A 20,940-nucleotide genomic window follows, 5' to 3' on the forward strand; every position below is an offset into this window, starting at 1 on the left:
TGCTCATAATGCAACAAATCACAAAACAGAAAAAGATAATAGACCCTCCAAAAACCTCAATTAGCAACTTTGGATGCAAACCCATGAGCTGCCAGCAGGTATCAACTATCTCAGCTAATGAAACCATTGACTATTGGTGCTCGTGACCTGAGTTCGAAATCCGTTAGGAGCGTTTACACCCAATATGATCATGAGTTGCCTAAACCGAATACTCCCTCCGTCCCGGTCATTTGTTGTCCTTTGGTTTTGGCACAAAGACCAAGGAAAGGGGAGGGGGTCAATTACTAAATGACAAGTGGAATAAATTGAGTATGAATTATCAAATTACTCATTAAATTCATTCTTAAAATAGAAAGGATAACAAATGACTGAGACACCCCAAAATGGAAAAGGACAACAAATGACCGGGACAGAGGGAGTATGTCTTAGCCTAATGGTTAAAATTAAAGTATCCCAGCCAATGGGTCTTAGTTCCGAATCTCACCCCCTATATTGTACTGGCTTTGTGGCTCATTTGGCACCAAAACAAAAAATCATGAGTTGCCTACCTTAATTCCTTTCAATAATTTTCTTTATTGACCATATCGATTCCAAACTACTCTAATTACTCCCTTTGTCTCGATCATCTGTTTGCCATTTTTTATTCGTTGTGAGGTGTATTTTAATCAAAAGTAAACAAATGATTAAGACGGGCGGAGTATATTAAAAGTTCAAATCTTTCCTCTCCTAAAATCCCACAAACAACCCAATTCTTCAACAATAATAACCATGCTCAAAGTTTATACTCCCTCTAATCCAATCCAATCCAATATTCCCATAATTCAAAATACGTAACCGGACCTAATCCAATCTTCCTATATTTCAAAATATGTGACGAGAATTTTGGAAAAAAACACGAACTTTAGATTAATGGGAGGGGGCATAACACAAATATACAATAATTAACAGATCTAATGATTAAAGTTCATAACTTTGAGATCAATGCTCCATACAAAATTAAATTTTGGAATTACAATAGATAGATAATACAACAACAATCCATTACCCAGTGCATCAATGGCTCCCGCAAATTGTGAGTATTAAATTTTGAAATTACAGTAGACAATATTACCAAAGAAAAAAAAAAAAAAAAAAAAGTTGGAACAAGTAAAACTAACCCAAGTGATGAAATATTGAGACAGGTATTGGTACGACTGTGGCACACAACCTATGTGATGCAACCAATGTAAGTGAAATGATTTGCAGAGATGTGTTGGGTATTTTAGGGGATATATATTTATATTATTTTATTATTTTATTTGTATTTATAATAGTGAGTGGAGACAGAATAAAATGTTGTTAAATTGTAAGGATATGGAGAGAGAAAATTCTATTGGGTCCATTTTGATTTCATCTTTGACTTGTTCTTTTAGAATAGGTGTCATCTACCACCAAAACGGACACGGAAATAGACACGGACATGAAACGGACATGTGACACGACATCCCATAAAATTTAGGATATGGGACACGTTATATAAATCTAATAAAAAATATGTTTTGTAGTTATAAACATTCGATTTTAATTTTATAAAAGTATTTGATATTAAACTAGTTTAGATCCCGCGCAATGAATGCGCGGTATTTATAGAGTTTTTACTTTTATATTATTTAATAATGCTAAATTAATATCTCATTAATTTTTCATATTTCATGTTATTATATTTTGATATGAGAAAAAAATTGAATTGTAAAATTATTCAAGAAAACCGAGTAAAATTGAACTGCAAATCATTTTCTCGTTATTGTATATTTTTCCGAGAAAAAAAATTAAAACTGAAAATTAGTCAAAGAGAATTGAGTAACGTACTAAAATGTATTTGATGGGGCATATTTTGCACCGCTGACCAAGTCAACATATTGAGCAAGGTCAAAGATATCCATAGCAAGTCAACGACTTAGACAGCTGGCCGTAATTGACCCCATCTACTGTCACTGGTCTCGGATGGAACTCGCCAAATGACACATACCACAGACTCATATCCAAGACCCATCGGCAAGTAGTCAACAGGGCCGGCCCGGCTGCCATGGGTCCCCTACGAGGGTAGATCGGTCTTTCCACTCAAGTAACCACTCGCCACTACGCGACAAAAGGTGAAAGTCTATAAATACTCCTCAACTCTCATTGAGGAAAGGATCGACAATTTAACCTAAGAATCACTATTCATCTGGTAATATCTTCCTTATCTCTCTACAATACATACTTCGCCAAGTAACAACAACTTATCCCTTTAAATTTACTGACTTGAGCGTCGGAGTGAGTTCGCTCGGTCCAAAGCCGAGCCCTCAGTTTGTTCATCGTTTCAGGAGACCGCGAGGAGGATCCAACCAAAAGACGTCATTCTACAAGCACGGGTGGTAACAAATAACTGCTCTGGAATTACACCCGGAACAGTATTTTTTAAAAACTATTTTTTATACCACAAAGCTAATGATTCCAATTTATTAATTCTCTCATTTGTTTTGTCATGAAAGTAATCAAAACGATTTATTATTTTGTTTATACATAGTATGAGTCAAGTCATGTTCAAATAATAACATCAATAAAAGATTTAATAAAGTAGTTTATAACTTTATATTATTTATATTTTAATTAAAATACTATAGTTTAGTGTTTAGTGAAAATTATAAAATTTGATGAAAAATTTAATATTTAATGAAAAAAATTATATAATGAAATACATTATAATTATTAGTTACCTTATTTAGTGAATACAATTAAATTAGCAATAGTTTCCTTATTTATAAAGATGCTTTTTGGAGGGAAAATTTTGGAGTTCACCTATTCATTTAGTAAATAGGGGATTTAAATAAGTAAAGGTAAAACTTATCCATGATTATAACTCATTTTCATTTCCCATCAAAACCCATCATTTAATCAAGCTATTTCAACAGCTCATTTCTCGTCTAAAGAACATTATTCACCCCAAATGATGTCCAAATGTTATGGACACGCGTCGGACACAGCCCAAATACCATGGACACGCGCCCAAATAAATGTTGAAAGTTAAACACGGCTTTATAGGCATCCGACACGTTTCGGCGTGTGTCCGAGAAGTGTCGGTGTCCGACATGGTGTCGGACACGGGACGGTTGATTAAGAGAAGTGTACGTGCTACCTAGGTGTACATAATGTAGATGGCAAGTTCTTCTTTCAGTCAACCACTTTTCGTTTGAAGTTTTACACGGGTATATGCAATCATTTTATAGTTAAATATAACTATGGTACATCCAGTGTTACCGCTTTTGGTAACTTGTTTTCTAATAGTGGTCACATTTGACTATAAAATAATTATAAAATCCCGTCTTATTACCTTAAACCAAAATAGACCGTCTGAAGCAAGACCAACTAAATCTAAATTCGGATACGATTATAGGAATGTACTCCCTCCATTCAACTTCACATTACAAGTTTCTCTATGCACCAAAAAACATTACAACTTTCTCTTTTGTACATTATTCACAAGTGAACACTCAATTTCGATTTTCTTTTGATGCATGAGTGAAAATATATTATGTGGGATTTTATTTGATTCGTCTTTAGGAGTACATTAAGAATATCTAACTTTTATAATTTTTGCGAATACGTAGTTAAAGATATTTAACGCGTAAAACACGCGTTGACAAACGTGAAAAAACAAAGTTGTAATGTGGAGTTAAATGGAGGAATAGTTATTTGCATATTAGGGAAAATTGTAAGCCAACTTGCAAATATGAGAACACAAATTCTCATTGAAGACATGACATATCCGTCACAAGCTGAAGACGGATACCATTTTACCTCACAATGTATCCACTTTTTCTCTCTCTGCAACACTATTCATGTGGTCCCCTTTCTCCACTAACCCATTTTGTTACCATTTTATCTCACAAAATATCCGTCACAAATGGTAACCCGTCACAAGGGAGACCAATTGATATGAGAATTGTTGTTGGATGAGTCTATGGCTTTATTATTTTTATTTTCGCGGGGTATAATCTATGAATATTCGAGTTGTGATTTTCTCCTTTTTTTTTTTGGGAAGCAGTGGTTTTTTTTTTTATTAATGGGTAATAATGATAATTTGATGTCATATCAACTCGAATCTAATAAGACTAAAAAACATGGTTACTTTTTATTATAAATGTTTTGAATTCTTGTGAACATTCTTTGGATTGCCCACTCCAAAAGGTATACAACAATTCGTGTGATGGTGGGTTTTAAAGACTTTTAGTGGAAAGGAAAGTGGCAAATTCTTATTTCAAACCGATCTTTTCAGTCTGAAACTAAGACAAATAACCATTTTACGATAAAATGTTAATAGTTTCTACAAAATGTTATCATCAATGTTTGTCAAAAAGTGACAATTTTATTTATATCATATTATCATTAATTGGTGACATTTTCTCATCCTAAGCAGGGGCATAGCCAGAAACAAAATTCTGAGGTAACAAAAGTTTCTATGGTTTAGTATCTTTTCTAACACCGCATTTTCAAAATTTTCGGCTGACAGAAATCAATAATTTTATCTATTTTTTCAGGATTTGGGGTAACGACTAACAAGTGCTACCTTACTTCGATGTAGCTCACATATCGATCTTAAAAGAGACTTACGAAAGGAAAGTCAAAGACAACAGCTTTAGCATTTGATTGTTTGTCTCCATAAGAAGAAGCAATCACGTGATTTTCTATCCAGTCCAATACTGCAAGTTCAACAAATGATTTCACTTAATGCTCGTGAAGCAATGGTTTTGGTTCGGTTCTTACGTTTCACAAAATTGTGATTTGAGTTGGTGTGTACAAAAACAGTTTATGCCGACCAAACCAAAACGCCAAGGCCGACAAGAGTAATACGGCAACGTCATGGCCACAGAGGTTCACACATTCTCAACGGAAGCATGACCGATTAAATGATGACCCATTTATATAAATAAAACAAATATCTTATTATTCTCTTGACATTTCATTTCTATCTTATATTCTTATTCATACAAGTGGAATATTACTTGACCCGTTTTTCGTCTTAAGAGAGACTTATTGCAAAAGGTTAAGGCTATTTATTTTGGATTTAAAGTCACTTAATTTAAGTTCAATTCAGATCCTATAAGTTCATTGCAATTCAGTTCAGTTTAGTTCAATTCAGTTCAGATCCTATAATTTCAGTTCAGCTCAGATTAGGGGTGAGCAAAAATATATGAAACGGTTTTAATATACGGATACGATACGGTATACGGTTTCAATTAAACGAATTTTCGTATATACGATACGGATTTCCGTATAAACGATACGGTTTTTAAAAAACCGTATCGTATCCGAGTTGGGCAAAAACAAAACCGGGTATACGGTTTCTGATACGAATTTTGAAAAAAAAAAAAACCAAAAATATATTACAAAAACTAAATAATTTAAGCAAAATCACTTTTAACTTGTCCACTTTCTTTTTCCCTAATACATTTGTATAATGAATATTGAAATTTTGATTATTTTAATACGTAACCTATTATTAAATTTAAGTTAGGGTGTACCGGTTTTATCGCGTATGTAATAAATTAAACAACAAATAGCTGAAATCCGTATCCGGGTATACGAAATCCGGATATACGGAAAAACCGGGTATACGAAAACCGGATATACGGTTAAACCGGGTCAGATCCGTATCGACAAAATTGTGAATTTAAAAACCGTATACACGATACGGTTTTCAAAACCGTATCGGGTATACGGTTTTGCTCAGCCCTAGCTCAGATCATATAAGTTCAGTTCAGTTCAGATCCTATAAGTTCAATTCAGATCTTATACGTCACTTAAATTAAGTTTACTTCAGATCCTATAAATTTAGTTCAGTTCAGTTCAGTTCAGATCCTATAAGTTCAGTTCAAATTGTATAAGTTTAGTTCAGATCAAATCCTATAAACTCAGTTTAGTTGAGTTTAGATAGATAAAAAAAACAGGGCCAAATAGTAAGGAGGGACCTATGAAAATTAAAAACCGCGCTTTTTTTTTTTTTTTTTTTTTTTGCCGACTCCTATTCTTCCCACAAATATTACTATACAACTGGTTGTATAATAAGCATTGTACAACCATATACATTAATCCGAGCTTATATGCAATTTTATCGAGTTTTGTAAAAGTTTATTTTTTTATGTTTAAGTGTGTGAGTTCAAAAACTTTAAAGTATAGCTCAGATTCTTTTTAATAAAACTCGAAAACTTTAGTACACAGCTCGGATTCTACACCATACAACCGTATACAACTGGTGGTATAATCTACTAATTGTATTCTTCCTTGTAGTTTCCTCATGATGTGAAAATTGAGAAATCTCCGACAATCTCATTACATTTTTCAGGCAGTATTTATGAGTGTTTAAGCCATTTCTTTACGTATACTTTTAAAATAGGTAGTACGGACACTCCTCCTAACCAGCCGTCCTATATTCGACACCGTTTCGGATTCCTACAGCGAGGAATGAGATGTCGAAAGACTGAAAGAGATTGATTAGAAGATGAGTTTGGGTAGGAAATGAGGCTGAAATATCAAAGTCAAATTTTACATTCAATTATTTAAATTTAATATCAAATACATTTACAAAAATAAAATCATACGTTATTTATAACTATAATATATATTATTAAATTTAAATAACGTGTTCCGTGTCTTGAATTTCCTTGGATGCCGTGTAACATGTCCGTGTCCGTTTTAGACTTTTAGTGCTACCTAGCTTTTGACTAGTGTTGTTCATGCAATCATGGGTCGTCCCGTTTATTAATCCGGCCCATCCGACCCGCAAAATAAGAGGGAACGGGCAAAACGTTTTAAGAAAATTACAAAGGCCCAGTCTACTAACCCGTCCCAAACCAGCTAACCCGGTTGTCCAGGGGCCGAAAAATTAACGTGAGCCCGGCCCAACCAGCAATTGATCACATTTACTTTTGAACACAAAGACATGAAGAAGAGAGAACTCAGAGAAGGAATATTTTTTAGACCTAGAGAAAGAGAATAAGCAAATCTGCAAATGAAAAAAGATTAGAAAATCGCACACGATTAAAACGGAAACGGAAACGTAAATAAATGACTTAAAACACCCATATAACAAGAATGTAGAAAATGACTATGAGCGTAGTATTAGGTTGTAGGTATACGACCATAGGACATGGCATAATTTCAAATCCCTCTATTATACTGCCTTTGTGGTTCCCTTAGACACGCACACCAAAAAAAAAAAACGAATAAACTTCATGGTATGCGTCCGAGAGGCCATGAACTCCGCTTACACCCACAAAAAAAAGCCTTCCTCTTTGGTTATAGGAGGCTTCAGTCTAGTTTGAGTGGATAAACCTGGAAAATGCTTAATGGGCAGAATTACAGATTGACTTCGTCCATAACGCTTAAATAGGGATCAACCCCAACGAAACAACAGCTTCATGCTCTGCTACAGCTTTCTGAAGAAAGGAAAATGCATGATTTGTGTCAGCATAGTTCACCAGACAACAGTTTGATAACTTCATCATCGTCAAAAGAACATTAGACTCGTATGCACCAGTTACTGGGCTAATTACGATTCAAACAAAGACATTAGAGGCGTCTTCATGTATCTTGGGCACATACTGGCACACACGCGGCACGCCTCTCAAGTCTCACGATAACTTAACCATCTGAACCACCACGGAGAATAATAAACCAGGGAACGCCACCACAGACATTCTTATTTCAATTGATTTTTAAAGCAGAATTCGAAAAGAGGATACGAACAAATGTTGCAACCTTACCGTCATGAACATCTAATAAACCAGGGAATACGAATTTAACTTTTAATAAAAAAGTTGTCCTTTTCTGGTTGGTTACAAATTTCAACTACAAATGTTCTTTTTAGCTCTGAATGTAAGTTTGTTTGATTCTAATGTAAAGTAAGACTCTCTTTGAAGCCCGCAAGGGTGGAGTCTAGTGGTTAAAACTTGGGTGAAATTCTCAGGAGACTCAGGTTCAAGCCTCCCCAAGAGCAAAATCTTGTGGATCATTCTTGGCCCGAGTCCATGCCTAATAGACTTCGAGCCTGTCACCCTCGGGTGGTTTACCTGGTATACGTGGTTTGCAGGCTATCACGTACATCCGCGGGTTTACCCAGTGCGCACCGAAGGTAGCGGCTGCGGGTTCCCTCGTTACCAAACAAAAAAAAAAAGACTCTTTGAATGATTGATTGTCATAAACTTTTAGACTAGATTTATTATAAGGCTTAAAAAGGCCATAAGGAATTAAGCACATTTCCGAATTACAGAAGAAAACTTAACAGAAACAAGGTATAGTCCCAAAATGACCAAATACATCAACTAAAGAAAAATAAAGAGAGAAATAGAGAAGAGATAAAATTCAGAGTACAAAACCTACCTAGAGCTTGTTTCGATGCTCAACTTTTTACTGTCTGAAAACATCTGCTATTTTTTTCTGGATGAGCTCAACACCAAGGCGGGGAGACAATCTAGGGAGGATTTCCTGAAGGAGCAACAACGCATATTACTGAAATTTCCACATACATATAGAAGACATCTTTCTCAATTGAGAAGTCTTAACACACAACTTTGTCTGATAATATAGATGTAGTGCTCCGTATGTATCAAATCTACCCCGGAAAGTAATTTCAATTATAAAGATGAGGGATAATGGACAACATGTAAAGTATACAGAGACTATGTAACGCTGACAACTTGACAGCTCGCGTCAAAGTTCATTAATCATATGGTACTAAGACTGCTAATTATACGGAGTACCATTTTTGTACTTTAAACTCTAATCAAGCACAAGGACGCTAGTAGTAAAAGTTCAATCGAGTAAAGATACTTATTCTTCAAGGCTGTCATAGATTTTGGAGAGAGGAAAATTCAGAAAATAGATAAATATAGATGTGTAATGTGTTTGTATTATGAATTTACGATAGGTTAATACTGGAATGCTTTACAGGATGCCTAATCAACACTTCACTTATCAGCTGTATAAATGAGTACTGCTGCTGAAGTTATTTCCCATAAATCCTTTACCGCGTTCTCTCTAATGAGAATTTCATAATCCTCCTACAAAAAGCTCAAATTCAAATAATGTGCCTTATTACAAGGAGAATTTTGTGCAGCTGTTAAACCATGCTCAGAATTACAGAAACCTCAACGGGTATAAATTGATATTTAACCATCCAAAGTCATTTTAATGTGAAGATGCAACTTCATAACATTCAGTTTTATGTTATGACTAGACTTGAGCACTGTCGTTATCATAACCACTATTTTGTGACTTATAGGCAATGAGAATCGATTATAAATGATTAAAAATATAGGCACCATTAACCACTTACAGACATTGTAATTTGGCAAGAAAGGTCAGTGAGAAGGGTCAAGTTCCAAACAATGTACTTCCGCTGCTCACTATAATAAGAAGTAGTTGTGAAAATGTCAAAAAAATAAAAATGGAGTTTGTGAAAGACAGAGTTATGTACTAAGAAAGAGAGGGTAATCCTGGGAGCGGTCTTAATGGATTGTTTAACTAACTAGTACATTTGAAGAACCAATTGAACTAAGACTTGATCATCACAATTCACATGCTCTTCCAGAAACCTACATGATCCACATTCAATATTTACTCCGACCAAGAGGGACAAGTTAGTAACCCCCTAGGAATCGTGATGTTATCCTTAAGCAATACAAAATGCTAGCTAGTATTACAAACACAACACCACTACTACTCAACAGTCGTTCGGTTCACTATAGCTATCTCAAAAGTGACCGTTCTACTATCTTATAATAGCTTATGCGCCTCAGTTAATGCTATCACTAGATGAGATTCATAAGCTACTATGAGGCCAATCTTTCAAGAGACTGCGCCGGAGTTGCCACTAACCTAGGGGCCAAGTAAACAACTTTAAAGCGAGTAATTTAAAATTGCTATGAATTCCTACTTTGGGGATTTCTCATCTAGCAAACAAGATACCACATTATTAGTTCCATCAATTGTACTTGAAATTGCCATGAATTTCTACTGGTGTTTTCTCCTCTCCCAAACAAGATACCACTTCGTTCATTCCATCAATTACTACTGTCCCAGTCAATTGTTTACCTATTCTATTTCGGGGTGTGTCAGTCAATTGTTTACCTATCTATTTTAGGAATGCCTTTGATCGGTAACTTGATCCTCCACACTCAAATTGGTCCACTTGTCATCCACTAATTGGTCCACTCCTCTTTCATTTGTCTTTGTAGCAAAACCAAAGGTAAACAAATGACCTGGATGGAGGGAGTATAATTCATAAACTCCTAAGGCTCTGTTTGGCAAGGCATTTCAGGTACTTGATTTGGTCAAAGTAGCTTATTTGACCAAAAATTCAGGTACCTTATTTTTTTGTAAGCATTTGGCAAGTAACTTATTTAACCAAATAAGCTATCTGAAATGAAATGCCAGTAGCATTTGAGATTTCAGGTACCTAATTTGGTTTGATTTTTCGTTTTTACCCTTTAAATCTATACTATTAAATAATTATCACATCCTTTTACGTCATTTCATCAAAATCAGTTACCTTTTCAGTTAATTTGCCAAATATTTTCTTATATAATCAGCTAACTTATCAGTTTTTAATTTAACTTATCAGTTATCTTTTCAGATTTCAGTTATCTTTTCAATTTTCAGCTATCTTTTAGGTTTCAGCTACCTTTTCAGTTAGCCTAAAATGGGACCAAGTCCACAGCGCCTTGGTCCCAAAATGATTTGGAATTGGCTAACATGAATACTATTCGAAACCGTTTCGGTATGAGTCCAATAATTCAACAATCATCCTTCCAAAAGGAAAATTCTGAAGATTACTAACCTCAGTACCATCATCACACAATTTAGCAAGAACAGGAATCTCATACTGGTACGCCTTTTCCCAATCCGAATTCGTCGTAATATCCCTAACCTAATTTCATCAAACCCAAATCAATCAACCATAAAATTCCCAAATTCAAATGCAATTAATAAAACAAACCCAGAAAAAGTACTCAAAAAATAACCTGAAGTTCAACGTTATTCAGAGACGTAGAAGAATCAAAAGCGGCATTGAGTTTTTCTTTGAGACCATCGCATAAACAGCAACCAGGCTTTGAATATAAGATCAATTTTCTGGGTTTTTCAGTTGAAGATGATAAAGAGAAACAATTGAGTTTAAGAGATGATGACGATGGTGATAATGAAGGTAGACGCCATTTTTGAGAATGAGCTTGAATTTTGAGTAATGATAGTGATAATGGTCTGTGATTCAAAATTGTCGCCATTGATAGTTTTCTGTGTTGATTTCTGAGTTTCGTTTTTGGGATGGAAGAGTTTATTGAAGAAGGATTGGACCAAGGTACCCACCCAATAAAATTGGTACACTTCATATGGGCTTCTAAATTTGGAATTTTGGGGCTCAAAATGTGAATTTACTGGACGGTAAGAGTAATTTCGACGGCCCAATATTTTTTTTTTGGGTGCTAGAGAGGGGCAAAGCCCCGAAAAATTAACTTCTAGCTATACACGGGAAATAGTCACCCCAAATATGTCCTTCCAATGGATGGGACGTAGCTCATTAAAAGGAACATCTATATATGTAGGGGATCGTGCTTGAATTAATTCCTCGGTTGGCTAATAAATCCGCTGCCTTTAGCTTCTCGATAAACATGCTCCAACTTCACCGTCCAAGAAGTGCGACAGATTATTTCCTTGCATCTTTTAACTATGAACTTCAAGTTATTACTCACCAATTGATCTTCATTAGCTTCACACATGGAGAATTATCCATATTAACTAATAGTCTCGAAACATGCATCGATTTAGCTTTTTCCAACCCGGCAAGTAGCGCAAGTAACTCTGCCTTCATTGACATACAAATTCCGCACGAAAAGTGACAGCTGAAACAAAGTTGCCCGTCTCATCACGAAAAATACCACCACCTCCTGCTTGCCTTGGGTTACCCTTTGACGCTCCATTAGTATTTAGTAAAATCAAACCGTGAGGTGGGGGATTCCATCGAACAAAAATCTCGACATGCGAAGGTCTAGGCGGAGGTATTAGGATATCAAAATTATCAAAAGCTTTCTACGTATTTTCGAACTACTGGATTAAGAACATATGAGGCTGACTCGGGTTTTCATTATCCCGTCCAAACACAATATTATTACGCCATTTCCATATCCACCAACAAGTTACGGCGAAGTAAATAGGGCAATCCAACACGGACACTTCCACTTCGTTGCTCACACATTTGGTTAGCCATTCGGAAAAAGGGGTATTATAGAAGAAATTATTAAAAGGATTAATACCAATAAGAAGCCAAATATGCCGTGATACCTGGCAAGATCGAAGAAGGTGCGCGGTAGTTTCTTCTTCCTCATTACACCGTGGGCAAAGAAGGTTATCACCCATATTTCGCTTAACCTGATTAACATTAACCATCAGACGATTATGTGCTCCAAGCCAAAGAAACATACATACGAACGCGCTGTTGAACCGGGATTCTCCAAATGGTGCGTCATAATGGTGTTTTGGGCTCCTGTGAAGTGTTGTTTTCATGTAAATAACCTAAAGCCGACTTGAGAGAAAATTTACCAGAACATGTCCCTTGCCAATAAAGTGTATCTTCCAAAGCTGGGTCATGAATGAGAGATATAGATGCGATTTATTGAAGTATAAATTGCGGTAGTAAATCAGCAAATTGATCCCATTTCCACCCATTACTCTCACACCACATGTCACTAACTGTTGCTTCGAGAGAATCATCTGGAATAGAAGCTAAAAGCCTAAAATATGGCCGGACAAACATATGCCGTCCACTCAAGAGTGATCCCAGAAGAGGGTCCATCTTCCATTGCCCACGGCAGTAGCAGTACCCCGCACAATAGTTTTAACTTGAGACGATATTCCTGCCCACACATTCGACATATTTCTCTTAGGCTGAAACATATCTATATCACACCTATTGTTGCAATATATAGCTTGAAGAACTCGTGACCATAAACTCGTGACCATATATTTCTCTTAGTTATGAATGCTGCATTAGCTTGTCTAGCTGAAACTATACCCAATCCCCCAAATTATTATAGTGTTGTACTACTTGTACACTTTGTACTAGACCTGGCCACGAGCCTGGGTAGGGACGAGCCAGTCCATCCAAGGCAGGCCCGATCGAGTCCATCTAAAAGGGTAGGCTTCACGAGCCGGTTAGAGGGCTCAGGCTTGCCCTAACCCGGGTCGTTATACCTATTTACTACTTTTTAGTTTTGGCTTGTTTAGTTGGGCCGAGCCCAACATTTTGGGCCTAACCGAGCCAAAAGTTTGACGGGGTTGCATGGGTCGGGCCGCAGAAACATTAACCCAAGTGCATGGGGTAACTGGGCCAGGTTATACGGTGGGCCATGTCTACTTGTGTTTATATCATCCTCTATTTACTAAATGAATAGGCGAATCTAGAAATTTTCCCGCTCAAATTTTTTCCACTATATATTGGGCTAAACATGTTTGGTAGTTATTCTTAATTATTGGGCTTAACATTTTTGCTCATTCTATAATCCATACAAATGTTTGCCTACTTTATGTAATTCTTATTTGTGAATATTTGTACAAAAATATATTTTACCAACGTATTTTACATTGTTATATTGTCATATTTCTCGAAAATTCCGTGCTTTAGAACGGGATCTACACTAGTTTGAAATTAATTTCTCTCACAGTAGTAAATTTTCTGAAAAATCATTTTACAAAGGAGAAGTCCAAACAAAACAGAAAAAGAGCAAATATATATAGTTACTTCAATATTTTACAAGCGAAGGATATTATAACTTTTTGATTATGACAATAACATTTATTAAATAATATCAAGTAATCATAAAATTAAAAGTTACTCGTATTTCTTTGTCAGCATTTGCTTAATTTTAATTAAAATAACATTAAAAAGAAAAAAAAGTAAACAAATGGATGTGCCAAAGGAGTAAATATATTTGCTTACGAGTGTTATCACATCAATAAACTAAACTTTATTCATGAGTAAAGTACTTATGTGCAATATCGAAGTCATTTTTTTTGGATGACGAGGGAACGACCGCAATCACTAATATCTTTATTTGATGCGCACTGAGTAAACCCCCGGATATAATTAGTATAGCCTGCAAACCACGTAGATCAGGTTAACCACCTTTTTTTAAAGGTGATAGGCTCAAAGTCGAAAAAGCATAGTCCCAAATCCTTTTACCTCCACAAAATCGCTCTTGGTGAGCCTTAAACCTTGGGCTATTGGGAGTGCAAATATGATTATACATCCAGTTGTATCATAAGCATTGTACAACCAAGGTATAAGAATTCGAGCTTATATGTATTTTTCCAGAGCTAATTCAAAGTTCATGTTTTTAATGTGTAAATGGATAAGAAGTTCAATACTTTCTAATAAAGCTCAAATTATTTAACATAAAGCTCAGATACTTTATCACAAAGCTCAGATACTATACCGTACAACATATATAACTGGGTGTATAATACATGAATTGTCTTAGGAGTCTCGCCCAAGTTATTGCTATGGCTACATTAGTTATTGTCACAAATGGTTTACATAATAATTACATAAACCCTGCATCTCCAAGATATTATAGGTTTATTAGCCGTAAATACTTAAAATTTGCGATCGATCAAGTATTAGGTTTGGCTTTCAAGTTTCAATATGCATATCTCAATCATGCAATCCTTTACAAGCTTACATTCCATTACTATATGCCTTTAAATCACGTACCTATAGATTAAGCTTAAAAATTACTCGTAGATTCTAAACCAAACCCATCATAGAAGATATTTGAGACTACCTTTTAAAACAATAGCTTAAGCTTGTGTTAATCATAGTATAATGTGCTTTAGTATCCTAAAGGAGATTTACGAATCTAAATCATTGATCCAAGTAGTCCAAGCTGTGCTTTAGTCAACTACTCCCTCCGTCCCGGTCAATTATTGTACTTTGGTATTAGCAGAAAGACCAAGGAAAGAGGAGGGGCTAATTACAAAATGACAAGTGGAACAAATTTAATGTGGATGATCAAATTACTCATTAAATTCGTTCTTAAAATAAAAAGAACAACAAATGACTGAAAACACCCAAAAAATAAAAATGTATAACAAATGATCGGGACAGAGGGAGTAATAACTTTCCCAATAACACTTTGACCAAAATATATTAGCTATACAAGAGCTACAATATTTCAAAACATAATAGAGAAACGGTTAATTTGAAAACAAAAGTTGAAGTCATGTTTGTATATACGGAGTACATTATTATCGCATCCCCCAGTTCTCAACAAGACTTGTATTTTGTGACATTAAAAACTCACTACCTTTTGAATCGGAACTGTGATAGTCTAAAGTAAAATGTTAACCTCATTTTATAAGTAGCAATCATCATTTGATACAATTTTTGATACAATTTTCATTATGCGTCATCTGAAAATAACACAAGAAATCTATGAGACTAGTGACAGATTTAGGTGCAGTTAGCAGGAACGCTCGCTCCCGTTGGCAAAGAAAAAAATGAGTTTACATTATGTCATTACTTGTTCACCACCTCTCTGAAATTTTTCATCCCTCTAACGATAAATTCTGACTCCACTTCTGTACGAGACCTTAAAAAGATTCACTTAACTTAAAAAGGCAAAGAAGCAATTTATAAATTTAAATTATTGATTCAAGTAGCCAATTAGTACACTAATTAACATACAACTTTCCCCAAAGAAACTTTGACCAAAACATATAAACTTGTTGTATGAAGCTAGTGGAAGAACAAACATCTTTTTGGTACAATACACTCCAATTATATCGAACTTTGTTGTAGTAATCGTTACTACATGCTAAATTGCTAATGCATGCAGTCGATATCCTTTTCTTTTTATGTTAACTTTAGCCTATACAAGACAATTGTTCGTGTCTTCATCTTTCCACTCCGTCATTTATATACACTAAAAAATAAAAATATCAAATTATAAGCCTATAATTTTCATCTTTATTACTCAATAATGCATGCAAACAAACAGCTTTGCATGATTGTACACTTTATATTCCATGCATTTGACTGAATATTCAAAGACCCTCACTCAATATTCTCTTTTCCATGCACGTACGTACGTATATTATTTCTATTACTCGAGATCACGGGGGCATTCCATACGATATGGGTAGCCTTAATTTGTGTACTTTTTTTTTATGAATGACCTAAATTATTTATAATTCCATCGTTCTAATCAATAGCGAATTCAGGAAAAAAAAAAATTACAGTATGTGAGTTACTATAAAAAGTACCTATTTGTACATGAAAATATAATGTTACTTCTATTTTGCCTAAAAATTAGGTTAAAATATAGTAAAACATTTCCATCTGCAATGTCCGAGATTCCGGAAGAGGCCCTGGCTCCGCCACTGGTTCTAGCACATTTTAAAAAATGTCCATTTTATTTAATTATATTTTATTCCAAAATTTCACTTTTTTCATGACATTTTCTCTAAACTTAGTATTTACCGAATTTCTATTGCCACCCCAGGCTGTTACTCTTTTTGTCCTAATTATTTGTTTTTTTTAATGATTTATGAGGTATTTTAATCAAAGACTAATAAAAGATTGGGACGGAGGGCGGAGGCACTATAATTTATGTTTGAATATCATATTTGCATAATTCGCCGATTGCCATGTCCTTGTAAGAAACTCTACGTTGCATGCAGAAGTTCGAAACCTTCACGTCATCGTCAATCATGGTTTCATGCAAGCTAATTGCTCCCTTTGTTTTTATCACTTTCCTTAACTTTTGACCAAAAAGCAGACGGACTACTAATAAATAAAAACTGTAATACAAACTTCGCGATCACAAAAAAAGTCGGCCTTAAAATTTAGAGTACTTTTTTGGTTATCATAAAGAAAAAAGATCAATAATACAGTACATAATAGCAATAATGTTTAGTAATACGTACGTGTGCAATGAGCTAAATTTAAACTATAATAAAAAATTTACAAGTTTAAATAATATAATAGTATATCCTCGAGTTATAACTCCAGGATATTTTTCACAAAATGTCATAAAACCTAGAGCCCTAGACCGTTATATACAACTGGCTAATTGAATACGGAGTACTTCGTAACAATTTTCTTAACACATTGTTGTACAATCATTGTAATCGTCAATTACATGGACTATTTCATGTCGAGGATAACTTACACGTACAAGATGCGCGTTTTGAAAATAATTTATATTTCCTCTATCTCAATCATTTATTTACGTTTGATTAAAAATTTAAAATGTGCCTCATAAAGATAAACGAATGAATGAGACATAGGGAGTAAACAGTTAAGGTTTAATGCCATTTGATTCAACGACTAATACGATTTTACGAAGTACTTCGTAACAAATTGTATTATAAATACTCTTATGTCTTCTTTAGCACTTTATTTTAAATCTTATTTAACCCACCTAACACGTACAAGAATTAAATAATCCGTAAACCTTTTAGAATTGTAGGAGGCCAAGACCGCCAAGCCCCCCTTAGCACTACTTGAGATTGTAAAAGGGATGCCTTTTGGTTATACGTGTCTTATTTTTAGTTGTTTTTTTAACTACTTCCTACTTTTACTCTACTTGAAATGAAATATCTAGGAGCGATTTGGAGTAGATGCAAAAACGACAATTATATGAATGCATTATTTGGACTAACACGACGCCAAATTGATAATGAGCATGGTTACCTTTACTTAATTTGTTGTGTTGATTGTTTTCTTGCACTTTAAACAAACTACATGTATACATCAACTAATAAATGTATAATAAGGACGGTTTCCAAACTTTGTATATCGATCAAATAATAGATAGGTACGGTACAGTTCCTTAATTTCAATTCAGTTCAGCTCCATTAAGTTCAGTTCAGCTCCATTAAATTTAGTTCAGGTCTTTTCAACCGAAAAAACAGGGCCTTTGTGACCGATTTTGACGTAGGAATCGATTATATTCTAGACCTCATTTTCTCTCGTTTATTATTCTTTCGATTCGATGACACAATATGCTTAGTTAAGCATACGTCCATCTATTAGTTCGAATATATTTGGGATACATAATCTTGATTGAATTGCATGAAACTAAAAAAATGATCAAATCATTATAACTATATTATTCTTCCTCGGTCACATCTCAAAGTACTCAACATTTCCAATTTAAACCATACTAGCCATGCACATAATGTGAAGCTTTAGGTTGTCCTAGAATAAGATGCCTTGGTTCTTATCTTGCTCACAAAAGACAAAAGACTTGATAAACATATTATAAATCAATAAACGGTTTTCCTCACATGTATCCTAAAGACACATATTAACAACCTAAAACTGGCAAGATTTACAAGGTATTTTCATTGGTAAAAACGAGTTATATAATATATACGAATACCACACCCATTTATTAGGTTATTAATGTGTGCTCTTACGATATATATACGCTGAAACCTGATTTGTAAATTCACATATTATGCACTTAATTGTCGACAGACAAGTAGGTATATAATATTTTAGAGCTGATCATCTCCGGGCTGGCCCGTCCAGCCCGTCCCATCCGGCCAGCTACTTAAGCGGGCTTGGTCACGGAATTTTTTTAAATTAATGGTTAATGGACATGGAAAACCCGGCCCGCTAAATTAATGGGCGGGTATAGACTAAATAAAAATGTTCGTAGACAGCCCGTTAGGCCCGCTAATAGCTTATAATGTATTTTTACTTCCTTAAAATGACTTACCAAACTAAATAATTAACCAAGGTCCATCTAATAATCCACCACCCGATTAAATTAAGAAAAAGAAATAACACTCAAATTGTTGTATCATCAATTTGGGCAATTTATTATGCCTCAAAACAACTAATGTCGGTATGAGGACGTAATATGTAGCACAAAGACGTAGTATATTGTTCGATTTTTGGTACGTTAATACATCATTTTTTTGTATGTTTCTATATTTTAAAGCGCGGCTACGGTTGAGCCCGCTAAATTTATCGGACGGGTATGGACAACTTCAATAAGATGTTATAAATGATTTTATTTAACTAATAGGCCCACGGACACTTTTAATTCAGGTGGCTTCGTAAAGTGTCCCTGCCCGTTCCCGCAAAAACGATCAGCTAAATACTTATACTTAAACGAAGTTAGATCTTATAATTATTCTCGTATAATATTTGGAAAATTATTCCCATGCAATCTATGTTTCAAAAGGAAAAATAGAAAATCAAGAAATAGACAGAAAAGACTTAAAAAAAGAGAGAAATAGATAAGCACTGTGTCACGTCAAGGTACATTATTGTTTTCATTTGTAATTGTCAACGTCTGATCGTCCAAATATATGCTTGCTTTTGTAATTGCATAATTGCCTTCTACTGTAGTCCGTGTGAATTATGAAGCACAAAGCTATGTCGAAGATGTTCTAGTCTAATGATTAAAATGGAAAAATGTGGACGATAAGTCACATATTTAATTAACTTTTACAGTATTTGCAGCTCCGTTTAACTAAGAAACAAGAATTAATTATAATATGTAAGATAAAATGAAAAAAAAAAAAATTGGTCTATTATGGGCGAATCTCGTCTTTTAATTTATGTTGTACGAAAGCGTGAATATTCCGAAGTTGCCCCATTCAGACGGTGTCACCATCCATAATAAGACGATATTATCATTTGGGCCAAAACCCTCACGGATTTACTTTCTTTGACTCCTTCCCAAAAGACGCCGACTATTATATTTAGAGATACTTATAAAGATGATCTTTCATCTTTATTCTATAGATGTGGAGAGTTTGAGTTTAGCCAGACCCTAACAATTTATTTTAGAAATGTGTATATTGTTAGATTTTGTATTCGTCTCTAAACGGATAATCTGTTCCATTTTATATCTCATTTCTTATCTAATTATATTTTCTTCACATGACTTATCCACTGCTTGAGAAGTATAAACTAACGTCATAATAACTGTGATAAAACCGTTGAGACATAAAATAAAACACGAAAATGAGGCCCGTGATTATCTCAACTAATTTAATCCGATCTACACAACATATAGATTCCAAAGTGCATGCAGCCATGCAATATGCCATTATCATTAGAAGGTGAGGATATACGTTAGAGTATATATACTCCGATTTTACTCATATCGTCTAAATTAAAGGGAATGGAATATCACAATACGACACCACCAAATCACCAAGCCTTTAGTATCGTAAACTGATTAAATTAATACGGGTCGGGTCAGATTAAGAGTGGATTTACTCCGATCCGACTAAAATTCTTCCATCATATACATGCATCTAAAGAAAAGCAAATTAAACAAAGAATTAATATTTGTACGCAAAGTTGAAGACAGAGACAAGACAAAAATAATTATGGATAAACTAGTCAGATTTCCTAACATACTTTTGAGCATATAACATTCTATAACAAAATTGAAGCACCAAAAGTTTTTTTTTTCTTTTTTTAAGAAGAGTTATTAGCCATGCACGTAATATTTGTGTTGTTCAAGACTTAATGAATTAAAGGCCACAGAAAATAATAACCGACACAACTCTAAACCCGTAATATTTCCGAGTCATTCCAAAATTATTATCCGCTTTCTAATTATCGGTATTGTAAATGAGAATATTTCATACAGAGTAATACACTAATCAATTATTGAAATAACTAGTGTCGATCTCGCGCGAATGTTTTTTAGATAGAAATATTAAAGAAAATAAGAATTATACAACTGTTATTTAACTGAATTTTAAATTTTAATTGTAAAATTTATTATTATTAATGTTTTGTATTAATGGGTGGAAAAGAAAAAGTTTAGTATATTCTAATTGTAAAAATAATATAATGAAAACTCAATTATAGATATGATATAATAAAAGCCC

The 20,940-nt window shown here is 34.4% G+C and overlaps 2 protein-coding genes across 3 annotated transcripts in view; both read right to left on the minus strand.

The window, feature by feature from the left end:
* Positions 1–1,360, minus strand: part of LOC141586291 (UMP-CMP kinase 3-like) — a 3,996-nt gene extending 2,636 nt beyond the window's left edge. For both annotated transcript variants that reach the window (XM_074407466.1, XM_074407467.1), the window contains exon 1: positions 1,158–1,360. The gene's annotated coding sequence lies outside the window, so the exon portion shown is untranslated. The remainder of the gene's footprint in view (positions 1–1,157) is intronic.
* A 5,711-nt stretch (positions 1,361–7,071) lies between these two features.
* Positions 7,072–11,383, minus strand: LOC141586293 (uncharacterized). The gene is made up of 4 exons (XM_074407472.1): positions 11,043–11,383; positions 10,859–10,948; positions 8,401–8,505; positions 7,072–7,457 (listed from the first exon to the last, which is right to left on the minus strand). The coding sequence occupies exons 1-3, from the start codon at positions 11,301–11,303 to the stop codon at positions 8,428–8,430; spliced, it is 429 nt and encodes a 142-aa protein (XP_074263573.1). The 5' UTR covers positions 11,304–11,383; the 3' UTR covers positions 7,072–7,457; positions 8,401–8,427.
* Positions 11,384–20,940: the final 9,557 nt, after the last annotated feature.

The sequence above is a fragment of the Silene latifolia genome, chromosome 6 (assembly GCF_048544455.1).
Source record: "Silene latifolia isolate original U9 population chromosome 6, ASM4854445v1, whole genome shotgun sequence".
In the NCBI taxonomy this organism is placed as follows: Eukaryota; Viridiplantae; Streptophyta; class Magnoliopsida; order Caryophyllales; family Caryophyllaceae; genus Silene; species Silene latifolia.